This window comes from Lagopus muta, chromosome 18, assembly GCF_023343835.1.
Source record: "Lagopus muta isolate bLagMut1 chromosome 18, bLagMut1 primary, whole genome shotgun sequence".
NCBI lineage: Eukaryota > Metazoa > Chordata > Aves > Galliformes > Phasianidae > Lagopus > Lagopus muta.
In genome coordinates this window covers 166,099-182,422 of record NC_064450.1, presented here as the reverse complement: position 1 = coordinate 182,422, position 16,324 = coordinate 166,099, and the positions used below count along the sequence as shown (strand labels likewise).

The 16,324-nt window shown below is 39.2% G+C and overlaps 1 protein-coding gene across 2 annotated transcripts; it reads right to left on the bottom strand.

Annotated features, from left to right (window-relative positions):
• Positions 1-229: 229 nt before the first annotated feature.
• DHRS7C (dehydrogenase/reductase 7C) lies at positions 230-11,114 on the bottom strand. 2 transcript variants are annotated; one of them, XM_048965536.1, is made up of 7 exons: positions 10,978-11,114; positions 10,333-10,488; positions 7,634-7,746; positions 5,553-5,763; positions 3,471-3,587; positions 2,234-2,389; positions 230-1,762 (listed from the first exon to the last, which is right to left on the bottom strand). In XM_048965536.1, the coding sequence occupies exons 2-7, from the start codon at positions 10,484-10,486 to the stop codon at positions 1,554-1,556; spliced, it is 960 nt and encodes a 319-aa protein (XP_048821493.1). In that variant the 5' UTR covers positions 10,487-10,488; positions 10,978-11,114; the 3' UTR covers positions 230-1,553. The 2 variants fall into 2 exon arrangements, with proteins under 2 accessions (XP_048821493.1, XP_048821495.1); XM_048965538.1 differs by having other exon boundaries at positions 231-1,762; positions 3,495-3,587.
• Positions 11,115-16,324: the final 5,210 nt, after the last annotated feature.

Genomic DNA, 16,324 nt, shown 5'->3' with positions numbered 1-16,324 from the left:
TTAAGTGTAGATTGGTTGCATACTTTAGGAGTATAAAGGGGTTCAGCAGATAAGGCATTTTGCCAAGATTTGCAAAAGAGCAGGTGGCCACTTATGATTGCGTTGATGACACAAGAGATGCAAGAGGAGGATTTAAGAGACAAAATTTAAGCTTTCAGATGTGAAACTTAAGATCAGAACACTTCTGCTTTGGCTTTATTTACATTCTGGTTCATCTCACAGGGTAAGAAAAAGTAAGTATTGAACTGGAAAAGTATGATAGGGAAGAGAAACCTTGTAGCTAGGAGTGAGAGAACTTTGGTGAATTTACACAAGTGACATGAATAGCATTCATGCTTACATTGGATCTGCTGCATAATAACCTCACATAACAGAAGGAACGGGCGAACTCAATTTTCAGTGGCCATTAGAAAAGTATCTCAAAACTAGGATTTTGTAAAAGAAATGCAGAAGAAAAGCACAGGATAGTAATGCAGGAAATATACGTAAGCCTGTTTATGAATACAGAGTATTTATCTATCCTGAATACTTCATGCAGCTGTGGCCTCTCTGTCTTAAAACAACAACAAAACAAGCAAAAAAAACAACAGTAAAACCCCAAACAGATAAGCTAGGAAAGACATTAAGAAAAATAAGAAGCCCTCCAAAAGAGAGGGCAAATTGACAACAGGGCTCTTCAACTTGGAAAACAAGTGACTGCTTGGAAAGTATGATGGGTATGAATGACAGAGAGTGAACAAATTGAGAGTGATTTTTGTTCCATAGAAAAAAAGTAGGAGATATCAGAAGATACTATCTTACATTGGATTTAAAGAAAGCATAAATGAATATGTTTTTAAATGTATGATGAGTTCCTGCCTTCAGGGATGGAATATTTTAACAAGAATTTGAAAATACTTGTGCAAAAAATTGATAGAAGGGATAGTTTAATAAGATGCAGAGACGGATGCATTGTGCTTGTGTAGCAGTTGTGAGAAACTAGAAGATTCTAATCAACAGCATTATTCTGTATTTTTGCCCCATTCTTATATTTTTGCTTATGTTCTGGGGTCCTGTCACAGCTGAGGCATTGAATTAGATGAGCTCTATTTGGAGGTCAATATTTGAATATCCATTACAAATACTAACAAAAAACTGTATCTGGAGAACAATGTGACGGGGCTCCAATGCCCTTTTCCATTAATTTGTATACCTCTGTCTCCCACATCTCCTTTCATCCCAATCCTTTCATTCCATTAAGTCCCCATCAATCCTAGCTCTGACAGATTATTCTGATAAGTTGTTACAAGTCCCCAAAGCTTTGACCTGCCCATTTATATTGAGAATTGCTCTGTAACAACAGTGATGGTGTTCCTATCAGGTTTTCCCTTGTCATATTCACTAAATCCAGAAGAGTGGAAATCTCACAGATGATAGGGTGCCAATTGTAGTGAATCACTGAGACACTGGCAGGTTTAGGGTAGCAGCCTATTTATTCCACCCATACTGGTAGCAGAAATGATATTTCAAATGTAAACATTTTTCAGGTCGTAAGCAGGGAGAAGGAAACAAAATCAATTTTCTTGTTCTGTCTTCAGTTTTTCCCTAATCCCTGAGGCAACAACGGCAAAAAACATTTCAGGAAAGAAGGTGCGAATGTAAACAGCTGCTCTGGGTATAGGGTTGGCCATCAGCACCTCCTGCTTCTTGCTGCTCACTGTGCGCAAGACTTCCTCTGCCACCTCTGCTGGGTGCACACCATAAGTCACCTTTCTGAAAAAGACTGAATCAAAGAGAGAGGAATTAGAAGTACAAACAGGCAGGCACAACTGAGGGAACTGAGAAGATAGACAACTAGTACATCAGTCCAGTTAAGTTCGTATAAACTTTCATTTCTTTACCCTCTCCCTTCCCTTCTTTTGTGCTTCCTGACCAACCACACCAGGATTTTCCCTAAGGGAAGAAGCAACCTGAGCACAGCTGAAATCTCCCTTCTATCTTTCATGCTCTTCTTAACCTTCATTCTCCATGCCATGCTGTATTTTTTTCTCACATGATGTTGCTCCTTTCCGTATATCTCCTCTTTTTAATATATTCGTCTGATCTCTTCAATCTTTCTTTCCTTTTGTTCTCCTAACGTGTTCATCTTGTTGTCTTTTCCATTTCTTTCCCTGTGCTCTTTTCTTCATAAGAAAAGCTTCCATACATCTATATGGAACTCATCCAATGTCTGTCTTGTTTCACCAAACCTTACATTTCCAAATTGATGCCTCCCAATTGCCAGGTGCTGGCTGATGATGGTATGAACAGATGAAGGTTGGATTGACAGTGCTGACAGAAATATCAAATTCTTCCATTTCTGCTCTAAGACAATCAAAAAAGCCTACAGCAGCGTGTTTAGAAGCAGCATCTGAAAGAAAGAAAAAACACGTGGATGTTTGGATGTATGGATTTGGATGTGTGAGGAATTCCATGAAACAATAATTTTTAGAACATTAATCTGGGAATGATTATCCAATAAAGACAAAAGAATAGTGAATAACTTCACTCAGTGAAATTAGGACATATTTAAAACAAACAGAAGAAATGGAATTTACAAAATTAAGTTTTGCATAAGGTGCAATATGAACCTCCCTAAGCATGTGAGAAAGCATGTCTGGATTCCCCAGTCATAAATATTAAGTCCTGGGTTAAGAGCAGTTTCTCTAATATCTCTACAGTTTGAAAACATCTTTAGTAGACAGACAGTTGTCTCTGAGATGAGTGTCCACCCCATCTGATGCTGTAGTTTGTGACAAATTAGTAAAATGCAGTAAAATACACAGCTGTTTCTGGAAGACAAGTTGTGTATTTTGCAAATAAATTCGGACTTGGCCCTGCAGCAACAATTCTGTATGTTTTCAATATTAAAGTTTATATTTATAAACTTATATTAAAATAAGAGTTTATATTTATAAACTATATTTATTAAGTTAATATTTTTAAAATTAAATAATTTATTTCTTCTTTTGCTTCTGCATGACCTTTTTTTTTTCCCCTTTTCACTTTAATTCAACCACTCCTTATCTATGAGCCTCTTTTTACAGTACTTTGTTTCTCTGTTCTTTTAAGGAGGGGGAGTGAGAGAGGTGTGGTGAAGCTTAGCTTTCTATCAGTCTGAAGCCACCACAAGATATTAGAGCTAAAGGCTCATTGTTCCCTGAATCCTTCCCAAGAACTTTAAAAATTTGCTGTCACATTTGATATCTATGTATTCTCAAGCACCATAGGCAGCAGTCATGTTTCACAGTACTTTTAACTATTTTTTCTTGAGTTTGACTTTGAAAATGTTTCAGTCAAATACATTATTAATCATCTACTTAAATTTGATTAATTAAATTAAATGAAATTAAGAAGGCTGGAAATTACCACTTTTAATAACTAAATATTTATACATTAAAATGAATATTATGTGAACATTTTTTTGAATTTATGAATTCATAAAAACATACCATATGAATGAATGTATAACTTACAAGCTGCACGAAATGGGACTCCTATTTTTCCTTGAATACTATTAATTAAAACTATTTGGCCAGTTCTTCTAGAAATCATGTTGGGAAGAATGGCTGAAAAAAGAAATGGAAAGAAAAAGCCAAATAAGTAAAAGAGCTTAATATCTTCAGAGAAAATAAATGACAGGTAAAGTATAGTTAGCAAAATTTAATGAACAGTAAGATCATAGAATCATAGAATATTCCAAGTTGGAAGGGACCATAGTAGTTATCAAGGCCAGCTCCTGTCTCTACTCGGCACCATCCAAACTATGTGGCTGAGAGAGAGATCCAAATGCTCTGTGAATCCAGCAGCTCAGGCCCGTACCCACTGCCCTGGGTAGCTGTTCCACACACACCAATCTCTGGTGCAGAATCTTTCCCTAAACCCCACCTGATCCTCCCCTGATGCAGCAAACCAAGGTATCTCATCTACTCCTTATACGCCTTGCCCTCCAGCCCAGAGCAGAGAGCGACGATCCCTTTCCTTGCCAGTGTAGCTATACTTTGCTTAATGCATTCTAAGATACGGTTGTCAGTGCACACTACTGACTCATACTCAAGTTGCTGTCAATCATAACCCCTAGGTTACTTTCTGTGGCACTATTCTACAGCCTCTCATCTCTCAATTTACATACATACCCAGGGTTAATCCCATCCCAGGGGCAGGATCTGGCACTTACTACTGTTAAAATTCATTGAATTGGTGATTTTTCATTCCTCCATCTTTTCTCTGTAAAGCCTCTCTACCTTCAGATGAGTTGACGGATCCTCCCAATGTAGTGTTGTCACTTAGCATATCTTCAAACTAACTCATCGATGAAATTGTTAAAGATAACCGGCCCTAAAGTAGAGCCCTGTAGAACCCTGCTAGTGACTGACTACCAGACTGATGTAACTCATCTACTATAATCCGTTGGGCCCAACTCGTCATCTAATTGTTCATGCACTGCATTATGTTTTTGCCTAATCATATGCTAGACATTTTGTCCGGAAGGATATTGTGAGAAACAGCATCTAAGGATCTGCTGAAATCCAAAAAGATAGCACCAGCTGGCTTCCCTTGGTCAGCTCAATGGATGATCTTGTCAATAAAAGGAAATTGGGTTAGTTAAACAGGACCTTCCCCTCATGAATTTGTTTTGTCTGTGACCAATTAATACATCATCCTCCAGACGTTTTTTAATATCTCACAGCATAATTTTCTCCATTATTTTACCAGGCACTGAAATGACACTGAAAGGCCCCTAATTTCCAAGATCATTGTCAAGATCTTTTTTTTTTCAAGATCTTTGCTTCCAGTCAACTGAGACCATCCCAGATACCCAAGATTGTTGAAAAGTAATTATGACAGGTATCACAGTGCCATCAGTCAACTCTCTGAGTACCCTGTAACCAATGACTGCATTGTCTCTCTGGTATTTTTCAATAATTTCTAAAACAAATTTCCCCATAATTTTACCAGGAACTGATGAGTCACCATCTTGTCTGATTGACCAATAGTAGACTTCCATAACGACATCTACTTATTTGCTTGTACTTAAATCTTTATCCAGAGGCTTTCAAATGTGTCACTGCCAACTGCAAGCTCTGTGCAATTCAGCCTCTCCATCACACACTACTCCCCACTTTGCCTGCACTGTCAGTCCCCTCTGAGGAGATCGTAACCATCTGCTGTGACACACCAGACTCAGGACTCTTTCTGCTAGGTATAGCTTGTATTAATTGTATCATAGCTCTGAGATGGAGTCAAAATTTTTATAGCAACAAAGGCAGCAAGCACAGAACTGAAGGAGTCACCAAAAGGAAAAACAAGTAGACAAAAATTTTTTCAAACACCTACTAATGTATTTCCAAGCCTGATTTATTTCCAGGCTGATTTTGATCTTATTCACTTCAATTGCAGCCCACTCATGTTCACATGATTCTGTCTGTAGTGAAGAAGGCAAAGTTAAATGCTAATGCATCAGAATAATGCCGGTGATTTGGATCTTAAACTTCAAGTTGTGACAGGAAAAAAAAGGAAAAAAATTAAAATACCTTTGGTTAATGTTATAGGTCCAAAATAGTTGGCATCCATTATCTTTTTATCAAGTTCCAATGAAATGCTCTGCACTGCTCCTTTTACCTTCATACTTGCATTGTTGATGAGTATATCCACACAACCATAGCAATTCAGGATTTCCTTAGCTACATCTTGAATGCAGTCTATGTCTGAGATATCCAGAAGAATGAGCTTTGGTGTATATGTCTAATAAAGGAAAAAAATATTCAAGGATTTGAATCATGGCACAGTTTTTCCATATTGTGAGAACAGCCTTTTGCATAACTTGAGTGGATAGAAGCTGCAGGACAGGAAGCCTGCGTGAACATAAGCTCAAGAACAAAATGTGGAGGCGGCAAAACTGCGAGACTCGTTGCCAAGTGAAGAAAGCAGAACAGATGTCTTGTTGTTGAAGATAAGATGGCAAAACAGATACCTCAGCTCAGTGTAACATCAGTGGAAACCAGTTTGGGCTACCCTTCTTAAAAGGTTGGAAATGTACAGCGAGAATGATTGCTAGCCTTCAATTCACAACCACCAGAGAAGTTAATCATTTCTTGGAGTTTCTGCCCATGTCCTTGGAATGTAATGACTACGTATACACTATGCCTTTAAATATGCAGTTGCTGCTTCTTTTCATGTGCATGTTGGTGGAGCGATCCCCATGCACCCAGTGCTGTAATAAAGGAATACTTGCTCGTCAGAACCCATTGGCATGTAAAGTTACTTTGTTGGTTTTCTCAATTTCAGATTCCTTATACATAAATTATTTTCTACTTACAATTTCTATTTACTCTTAAAAACAATAAAATTTACCACTGTATCTGAAGAAAGTGCATTATTATTCTTACAGAAAATCTTCATTTGTTCCTTTAACCCACTCTGGAAAGAGGTTAACTCAGTAATAGGTACTCTTGTACTCTGAAATTCAGATACAGGTGCATAACACCTCGGGAAGAGTAAGCTGGAATAGCTGCATCCAATAAATGCAGATAAATACACATGGGATGACTCCTATCCTTCCTCTTTTCATAAACAGAACTCTGTAGAAATTTGTTGACCACAGAACCTTAGTTAAAGTGCTTTGAGAGATGATTTGCATATATAAGAGGAACTGTACAGGGGAATAAGAGGTATGTACAGGGGAAATTGGGAGGTGGGAATAGTTTGTTTAACTGTAGGTAATCCAAACCACGCGTATTGTTTCTTTCAAAGATGTAGATTTTATCAGCTGCAGCACAGAGGAATGAACTCTGAGAATTTTCACTTATTACTATGCTGAAGTACAGACAGGTCCCTTAGTCATACTTAATGATTTTTCCCAGCTGATTACACAAATTAGCACAAACACAGTATTTCTTTGTGAAGATGAATGAAGCTCACTGTAGAAAAAGGGTGACATGTAAGTATTTGTTGGTCTGGTGACAAATGGCTATGTAATTTATGGACTACTTATGCTCTGAAATGAGTCTGATCACAGAAGGAAGGATTTTCCATGGGCACCAAAGAAACATCTCCCAAAGAACCACCTCTGACAGCATGGGAAGCCTTTACTGGTCTCACATCTCTATTTGCATGCTTAGTCAGTGGTAATGAGAGAACTTGTATTTATGCGCTCCCATAGCCTGCAATCTGAGAACTCTCACAAAGTAGTAGAAATATTTAAGATTAATGAAATCCTTGGAACCACCTCCCTTTTCTTGAACACTCAAGCTATGCAAAAAAATGATGGCAGTTCACACAATGAAAAGGAGAACAACATCTGAATTAACATGTAAATCATTCTACCTCGCATTTCTAGTTGTCTGGCTTTGGGCAGGGATTCGTTCAAAATGCAGGTCCACTCAGGAGCTTTTGATCTTATTTTTGACATATTTTTGACATCATGCTCTTCAAAACTTCCTCTCTCTCTGTGAACTGTGCTGGGTGCATTTTGTGGATGACCAAAATCACTGCTGGTGTCTGAATTAAGCTCCACGTAGACCTCATTTTAGTAGATTTAAAAGCAGTTTTTGTACCTGAACAAGGTTTTTACCTCAACTTGTCAATTTTCAGAGCACTGTGAGGGAACACTTACTGTACTGGGGTCTGCCACGCTAATTAAAGCATCATACAAGGCTTCCAACTTCTCCCATGTTCTGCCACACAACACAAGCCTTGCTCCTCCTGAATGAAACACTTGAGAACATTCTAGGAGAGAAAGAAGTTCAAAAGAAATAATAACAATAGTAGCAATTTGATTATACCCATTTTAGTTGAAACGGGAGGCTGTTTTTGCTAATGATGTTGAATCATTCATTAAAAATTCATTATTTTTTAAAGGATAAAAATATGAGAAAAAAGAATTTCCAAATATAAATGAGTAATAAATGAAATTTTATGAATATTTTTACCATATTAAGGTCATCACAACTAATGGTATAGCATGATGATACTGTTTAGTTGTGGTATATAATTCAGAAAAGAACAGTGTGACAGTTAATGGGTTAGAATAAGAAAAAAAGTGTTTGTCTTTCTTCCTTAACTGCCTCCACCTATAAGTATGGTGTAATGAAAAACATACACAAAAATACATTTATGATGTTGTTACATGTCAAAATCTCACAACAATACCAATACACCAACCAATCCCAGAATGCAGAAAACTAGGTTTGGGCACTGTCTTCATGAAACTTTCAGGCACATGAAACTCATCTACAATTCTGAGAAAGAACGGTACATAGAAACTTAGCAGCCACTGCCCTACAAACGAGATGAAATAGCAGCTGGAAGGTCCCTTATCATTCATCAATCTTCCCAGGACTCAGTGGAGGCAATGGGGACAACCCTGAGCTACCTCTGGTTCAGACAGGATCCCTGAAGCCTTCCTGAGAAGATCACTGAGAAATTTCTGTGTACGCTAAGATGGAACTGCTTTCTCTACATACAGACAAGGACATTCTGGACTAAGGATTCACAGCAGTTTAAACTGTCTCTGGAGAAGATTCTCTCTTGCTAATGCAAGTGAGCTAGAATTGTACTTTTTGCAAACTGGTGGCTTAATGAAACTGGCAGTCAGTACTACAGTTTCTCATGCCTGAGCATCAGCCTGAAATATCAGGTTGAAGCTTTTTGATGGTTTGTGTCTGACTGGTTTTCTTCTCTAGCTGATGAAGGGAGAATACATTCTTCACTGTGCTTCCCGTTTGATCAGAGAAAGGCTTTTTAAAATATGGACCATGGGCCTCAGGGACATCTTCAGGGATTAACTGTCTGTTGTACTCCCCAAGAGGTTGTAGGGTGCCTAGGGATATGCAATCTAGCTCAGCTGAATTGAAGAAGTGGTTCTCAGTTTGGAAATGTGTAAAGATAGTCCTTGCAATGAGGAAAAGTACACGCTTGCCTTTTTTTTTAATCTCTTGTAATATAAATTGTATTGCAGATAGCCTGTAGGCATGACACAATGAACACTCTGCTTTAAATCAGAAGATCTGCTTTAGGTGCAGATAGACAAGTAGCTGGCAGTGGGTTATGTGTGCTGGGAGGATTGAAAATTAAAAGGTCTTTTCCTTTCATGATTTATTTTCTGTCTAGATCTTCAAAATCCTTTCAGCCTTGAAACCCTTATATTTGGTCCTTAAATTAAATCTGTATGTCATTTGCATATTCAACACTGGAAGAACAGGAAGATGACCTTACAATTACTCTTGCTTTTCCCGCCTCTGATTTGTTTTGCTTCCTATGACCCTTCTTAAACAGGCAACATTATCCACTCTTCAAAAATATTTTTCTTCATATTTCAGTAGCTGCAGGAAAATCCAGATATTCTTTTTTTTTTTTTTTAATTTCAATATTAGAATCTTAATATCTGTATGGAAGTATTTATATAAGCCTTCTGGACCCAGGTTCCTACCTCTATAAACATTTTCAGTGAAAACATCTATTTATGTAATGTTTGTGTTTCACAGTTGTATTTTCATGAATTTTTTTCATTCCTTTTTAGAAAAGAAAAATTTTGTGACTTAAAAAGATTATTTATAGCTACACCAATACTTTTCTTATTAACTTAACAGGGCAGATTTATGAACAAAATTCATGAACAAGATTATTTTGTGATCAACAGCAAAAGGGAAACCAGTGATGTATTTCTCTAGACTCTTTTGAGTTACGGCACTGAAAAAAGCCCGGGAATCAAGTTTCATTAGCAGTCATAAACCACTGAAAACATCTTCATCATTTTTTTGTTACTTTTTAAACTTCGACACGTCTCCATTTGTCCAGAAATTCTAGTATGTGGAAAAAAGAATTTTGCAGTTGCCTAGGATAAATAAATTAACTACCACATATCCTTTCCTTTCTTCCACTGAACACATCATCACATATGGTCAGACCTCCCTGTTGGAGGTTCTGGAGGATATCAAGGAAAAAAGAGTAATGTAGGTGATAGAGGGGCAGCAATTTACAGGGGGAGAAGGGTGAGTATTGTTACAGGGAACAGAAAAAGTGGAAGCCTTTAAGGGCTTAAAAGGAACAAGTAACAGAGAAAGGTGACACCAGTTAATGCTGATTTGCTGCTACTCTACAGTGACAACTTATGGTATTAGATCTCAGAGTAGCAAAGTGCTAAAAATATCACTTGACATGGTTATAAAACCTGATACTCTGTTCCGTAAACTCAAAGCTCTGCAGTTCCTGAAAGTTCATCTGCGGTTCCTGTATCTGAGATTTTAAAAGTACACTTGAAAGTCATAGACACTGTTCAGTTCTTTGACGTGGAGAAGAAAAGAGACAACTCACCCTTGCCTAGTCCAGAGATGGCATCTGTGATCACCACCACCTTGTTCTGCACTGCTGATTTGGACACTAGCCATATGACTGTCTGGTAAATATAAATGATTCCACTGATCCCTAGAAGAAGCAGTGGTAGGGCAAACACAGCAAGAATACCCATATCTGTGGAAAACAAGAGTCCATATTAAAGTAACAGTAACCATAATATGAACTCATAATTTTCAAGTTTCTCTTATCTACAAAAGAAATTTTTCCATGCATAAAAAGTCAGTAATCCCAGCATAACAAACACATAAAGCTGTGGGAATATTGTCTTCCAATCAGCAGTTTCATATTAACATAAGTTAATAAGTCCTTTTTCTTGTTTCTCCATTTTCCTCATTATTTCACATTCTAATGAAATCTAGATTTCTAGATTAAAAATGACTGTTGACAAAACAGAATAAAATTGCAGTTCAAATATTGCCAAAGTGGCAAGTATTGCCAAATATGGCAAAGTATAGGATAAAATATAAGATCAAGCTTTTTATTATGTGGCTACTATGGGAAAACAGATAAAAAGCTTTTTATACTAATTTCAAGTAAAACATATAATAGAAATGTTTTCTGTTCTGAAAGATATAGGAAAAAAGAAAAACCAAAACCACTTACTATGACTATGTAGAATCCTGGTATAGATAAATACTGTTTGCAACAAGTTTTTGTATTATGAGCTTAATTAAAGTCCTTCAAGATTTTCATTGAAGATTGCACTAGTTGAGGCTGCTTGCCCTGTGTGAGAATGGCTATGTATAGCCTGCTGCTGTAGCAGAGGGACTTCAGAAGTAAATATAGCACCTACAGTGTGATTCACATGCTTGACTGTTTAGTTCAGCAGGCTGGACAGTCCTGTAAAGACTCTATGTACAGTATCAAATCCACTGTGCAATGAAGCATTTGTCTTTTTGTCTTCTCTTTGGTTGCAGTTGTTCATAGGACTATCTCAGTTTCCCATCTGAGGTCTTCAACTAACTTTATAAAAAAAAAACAAACCCAAAACTTCTGTATCAAATGCATGATGATTATATGTTTTAAAAACAATAAAAAGAACTTTCAATCTAAAATAGTCACTGTTCTACAATATGAATCATGCACGTGCACTGGGAAAGGGTCTCCAAGCAAGCTGGCTTTGGGAGCTAATGTTTTGTAATAAGCCAAGAGCTCCTGCTGGGCAGCAGTGTGCTGAAGTACTGTGCTTCCAGGGGGCACATGCTGCTTTCCAGTCTTGGTATTTGTAAGGTAGATGTATATCTTTTCCAGCAATTTCAGGATCTTATCAATTTTACCTTAGCACCTCCTGCATTTCCTTCAAAGATGCAATGTTTATTGACCTGACTGACTCAGTAATGGGATTCAATTGGAATTGCGGGGGAATGTACCATGAATCATTCAGAATCTTTTATCACAATCTTATGAATGTAAATATTAACAGTTGGATTTAATAGTCCTGTTTATGTTGCGTAACTGGTCAACTAAATTCTACAGAGCAATTCTCAACTCCGTGAGAGAATGACAAGGTTAGAAACATTACTGAATCATTGATATTGGGGTGTTGTTACAAGGAGCAAAGATGTTATTATTGTCTGCAGGTACAAAATAGTATCAGCTTTCAATGAATGGGAAGAGTAGAAAGTTGTTCAAGAGGCCATCAGGTGAAGACTTATCGACAGTTAATTCTAACTAGCTCTAGAAGCTAACAACATCAGAAATAAAGATGCATATTCTTTTCTGTGACAGTTGGATCTCCTGAGAAAGAATGCATGATTTAAGATTACCAAACCAAAGAACTATATAATGGACATCTGTGAGGCCACTGACATGGTCTCACATGATATCCTTCTCTATAAACTGGAGAGATACGGACTTGAAGGGTGGACTGTGAGATGGATAAAGAATTGGCTGGATGGCCACAGACAGAGGGTTGCGGTCAACAGCTCTGTGTCCAGATGGAGACCAGTAATGAGCACTGGCCTCCAGGGGTCTTTCTTGAGAATGGCACTCTTAAAAATCTTAAAAATCAGTGACCTAGTCAGAAGGATCAAGGGCACTCTCAGCAAGTGTTCTTTGCAAAGAACACCCAGCCAAGTGGTGTGGTTGACATAATAGATGGAAAGAATACTGCCCAAAGGGACCTTGACATGAACTGAATGAAGTTCAACAAGGCCAAGTGTGAGGTGTTACACCCGGGTTGGGGTAATCCAAATTATCTGTACAGACTGATAAAAGTAGTAACTGAGAGTAGCATTGCAGAGAATGACTTGGGGAGTTCTGGTGTATGAAAAGCTGGACATGAGCAAGCAGTGTGTCCTTGCAGCTCAGAAGGCCAACTGCACCCATCCGCAGAAGAGTGCCAACAGGGCAGGGAAGGGATTGTCCCGCTCTGCCTTTGAGAGTAGCCATCTGGGATATTGTGTTCACGTCCCTCAGCATGAAAAAGATGTGGAGTTGTTGGAGCAGATCCAGAGGTGGGCCACGAAGATGCTCAGAGGTCTGGAGCCTTCTTCTGTGAAGAAGGGCTGGGTTTCTTCACTCTGGAGGAGAGAAGGCTCTAACAAGACCTCATTGCAATCTTTCAATACATAAAGGGAGATTATAAACAAAATGGAGACTGGTTTTCCATAGATTCATAGAATATCCTTAGTTACAAATGACCCATAAGGATCACCAAGTCCCACTTATGGCTCCACACAGAATCACACAAAAATCAGATCGTATGTCGGAGTGCATTGTCCTGATGCTTAACTCTGACAACTCAGTGCTATGACCACTTTCCTGGGAAGCCTGCCCTGTGCCCAACCATTCTTTGATGAAGAACCTTTTCCTAATATCCAACCTGAGCCTCATCTGTTACAGCTTCATGACACTCCCTTGGGCCCTGTCACTATCAACAGAGGTCAGTGACTGCTCCCAAATCTCTCTGTGAGGAAGCATTAGGCCATGATGCATCCTCTCAGCCTCTTCTTCTCAGGGCTGAACAAACCAAGAGAGTTAGCTGCTTCTCATAACACCCGGCCTTCCAGATCCTTCACCATTTCATAGCCTTCCTTTGGACACTTCCTCCAGGGAAGAAGGGGATAAGAGTGGAAAAGTTAGGAATAGAGGGAAAAACGAGTGAAAGGATGAGAAAATATGAGAAAATCACAGAATCATAATATTATAGGAGTTGGAACGGACCTCAAGAGATCATCGAGACCAACCCCCTGAAGGTGCCCTACTGTAGGTCACACAGGTCGGCGTACAGATAAGTCTTGAATATCTCCATAGAAGGAGACTCCACAAACTCTCTGAGCAACCTGTTCCAGTGTTCTGTCACCCTTAGATAGATACATGGATAGATTCTGTTTCCTTAGATAGATACAATGATCCTGAATGCCCCCTTTCTACATATAGCAACTCCAGTAAATTTTCCCATTCATCACCCATTTTCAGGGTTTGGGAAAGAAAGTAGGGTGTATCAGTGGATTCATCAAAAGGAGTGTAGTTAATTCTTTCACTTCACAGTTTTGCTTGTGTGCTGGATCCAACCCTGTCTGGTGGGATGCCACTCAGCCTCCCTCACATTCCTTAACCTTTGTGATATCCAGATGTCCTCCCAGTTCTCTTTCTGCCACACAGGACTTGGTTTACCTCCAAGCATTTTGTTCAATGAATCCCTTGAAGACTGCACATGAATTAGTATATTCATGTATCAGTTTGAGGTTGTCTTTTTCTCTCCTAAGTACCTCCCAAATTGTAACTAACTCCCTGACTTGGGCACTGCCTTCCCCTTCACTAAAAACTTCATCTCTGGTTTCTATTTGCACTGGCTACCACTCAGTATTTCCATGCTTCCCCTTTGTGCCTGATAGAGGTGTCTGCAAACCAGACATTCCTCATTCATTCCTGGAATGGAGAGGCATTCTTTACCAGAGAAGCAGCAATTTAGGTTAAAGATCCCATATTAGAAATCTCCTGTGTGGGAAGGGTCATAAGTGACCCTTCAAAGAGGTGAAAGTAATGATCCAGTTGAGCATACGATTTCCTTCCTGTTTCCCATTGTGCTACTCCAATGGGCAGAGGTATCCCTGTTAGCACCAGCCTTAAGACCTTGAAGGGCCCATGCTGACTGCTGCAAAATGGTTTGCCCTGCCTCCTTGAATCCTAAAGTTACCACAAAGAGCCCCTTTTCTCAGGCAGAGTATCATCTTTCAGAATCTTTAAAGGTGTGCAGAAAAAGCCCATCCATCTAGCTGGGACATCTAGGCCCACAGAATCACAGAATCACAGAATCACAGAATTGTAGGGATTGGAAGGGACCTCCAGAGATCATCGAGTCCAACCCCCCTGCCAAAGCAGGTTCCCTACCGTAGGTCGCAATTGTTCAATTTGTGCTCTCCATGCAACTTCCTGGCAGCTCTGATACCTTGGTCTTCAAAAGTGTGGTGACAAGTGATTGTCTCTGGCACCCAATCATCTGCTTCGAATTGCTGTACCTAGTCAGGTTCATGACTCAATTACATTATATTTTAGCACCCTTTCATTAGGGCAGTATTGTGGTGGAAATTCTATTCTTAACAACTACAGCATGCAAAAACAAAGGCGCCATGTCAGTAAGAACAAATATTTGTACAGGAGGAATAACTGTCACAGCAACTATTTGAGTTTTACATGTGCAGTGTCTGAGACTACATCGGTGTTTTACTGCTGCCCTTCTGCTGGGGGTCTATAACATAGCATGTTATAACATGTTAACTTATAGCTCATGCTCACCTATTTTTTTCCATGAGAACACAAGTTCACAACAATTTTTAGAAACATTCAAAACACTTTGCCACACTTAAGCTGATAAAGTTGATTTCCTGAATAATATTAATTGCTAATTTTTAACTATATCATGCTCTTATTAAAAATTTAAGTGTGATAACCATGTGTATAAGTGCATATATATTTAAACACATATATAAATATTAAAAAAAAAGTTCCAGTGCACTGATATTTTTTCTTTAACACTTTCTAATTGCTGCTTGATTGTTCAAAGTGTAAATAGTGTCTTTTTTGCACAAAACCGTGGCCAGCAGGTCGAGGCAGGTGATCCTCCCTCTCTGCTCTGCCCTGGTAAGGCCTCATCTGGAGCACTGCATCCAGTTCTGTGCTCCCCAGTACAAAAAAGACAGGGATCTCTTGGAAAGAGTTCAGCGGAGGGCCGCAAAAATGGTGAAGGGCCTGGAGCATCTCCCCCAAGAAGAAAGGCTGAGTGATCTGGGTCTGTGTAGCGTTGCGAAAAGACAACTGAGAGGGGACCTGATCCAGGCTTATAAAGAGCTCAAGTGTGGGGGCCATGGTGGTGAGGCCAGTCTCTTTTCAGTGGTGAGTGGAGACAGGACGAGGGGAAACGGCCATAAGCTGCAGCAGAGGAACTTCTGCATGAATGTGCGCAAGAACTTCTTTAGGTGAGGTGACGGAGCACTGGAACAGGCTGCCCAGGGAGGTGGTGGAGTCTCCTGCTCTGGAGATGTTCAAGACCTGCCTGGATGCCGACCTGTGCGACCTGGTGTAGGGAACCTGCTTTGGCAGGGGGTTGGACTCGATGATCTCTGGAGGTCCCTTCCAACCCCTACAATTCTGTGATTCTGTGATTCTGTGATTCAAGAGAGTTTTGTAGAGACTCATTTAAAGTGAACCATACCTTTGGTCTATTTGTAGCTGTGAGTCTCCATCTGCTTTCCTTAATACTACTGTAGAGTGGGTGTTAGCTTCCAAAGGAGCTTATGCTACAGTGCTGACATTGCCCTGCTTCTGAATTTAGGTTTTCCTTTTTTTAAATTTTTTTGGGGGGGCTTTTTGATTACTCCCAGGAGTTTCTCCCCAGGCAGGATGGGTGGCTAAAGGGTGACCAAATACTAACTAGAATATGTTCTTGTTGCAGCTGGTGAGTGCCAGAGCAGAGCTCTGTGCGTGGGCTGAGCGTCATAGGAGAAGT

Coding starts and splice junctions, on each gene's coding strand:
- DHRS7C (XM_048965536.1), bottom strand. CDS start 10,486: ATGGGTATTCTTGCTGTGTTTGCCCTACCACTGCTTCTTCTAGGGATC. Junction 7,747..10,332: donor CATCTCTGGACTAGGCAAGG/GTGAGTTGTCTC, acceptor TTTCTCTCCTAG/AATGTTCTCAAGTGTTTCAT. Junction 5,764..7,633: donor GCGTGGCAGACCCCAGTACA/GTAAGTGTTCCC, acceptor TTCCTTTATTAG/ACATATACACCAAAGCTCAT.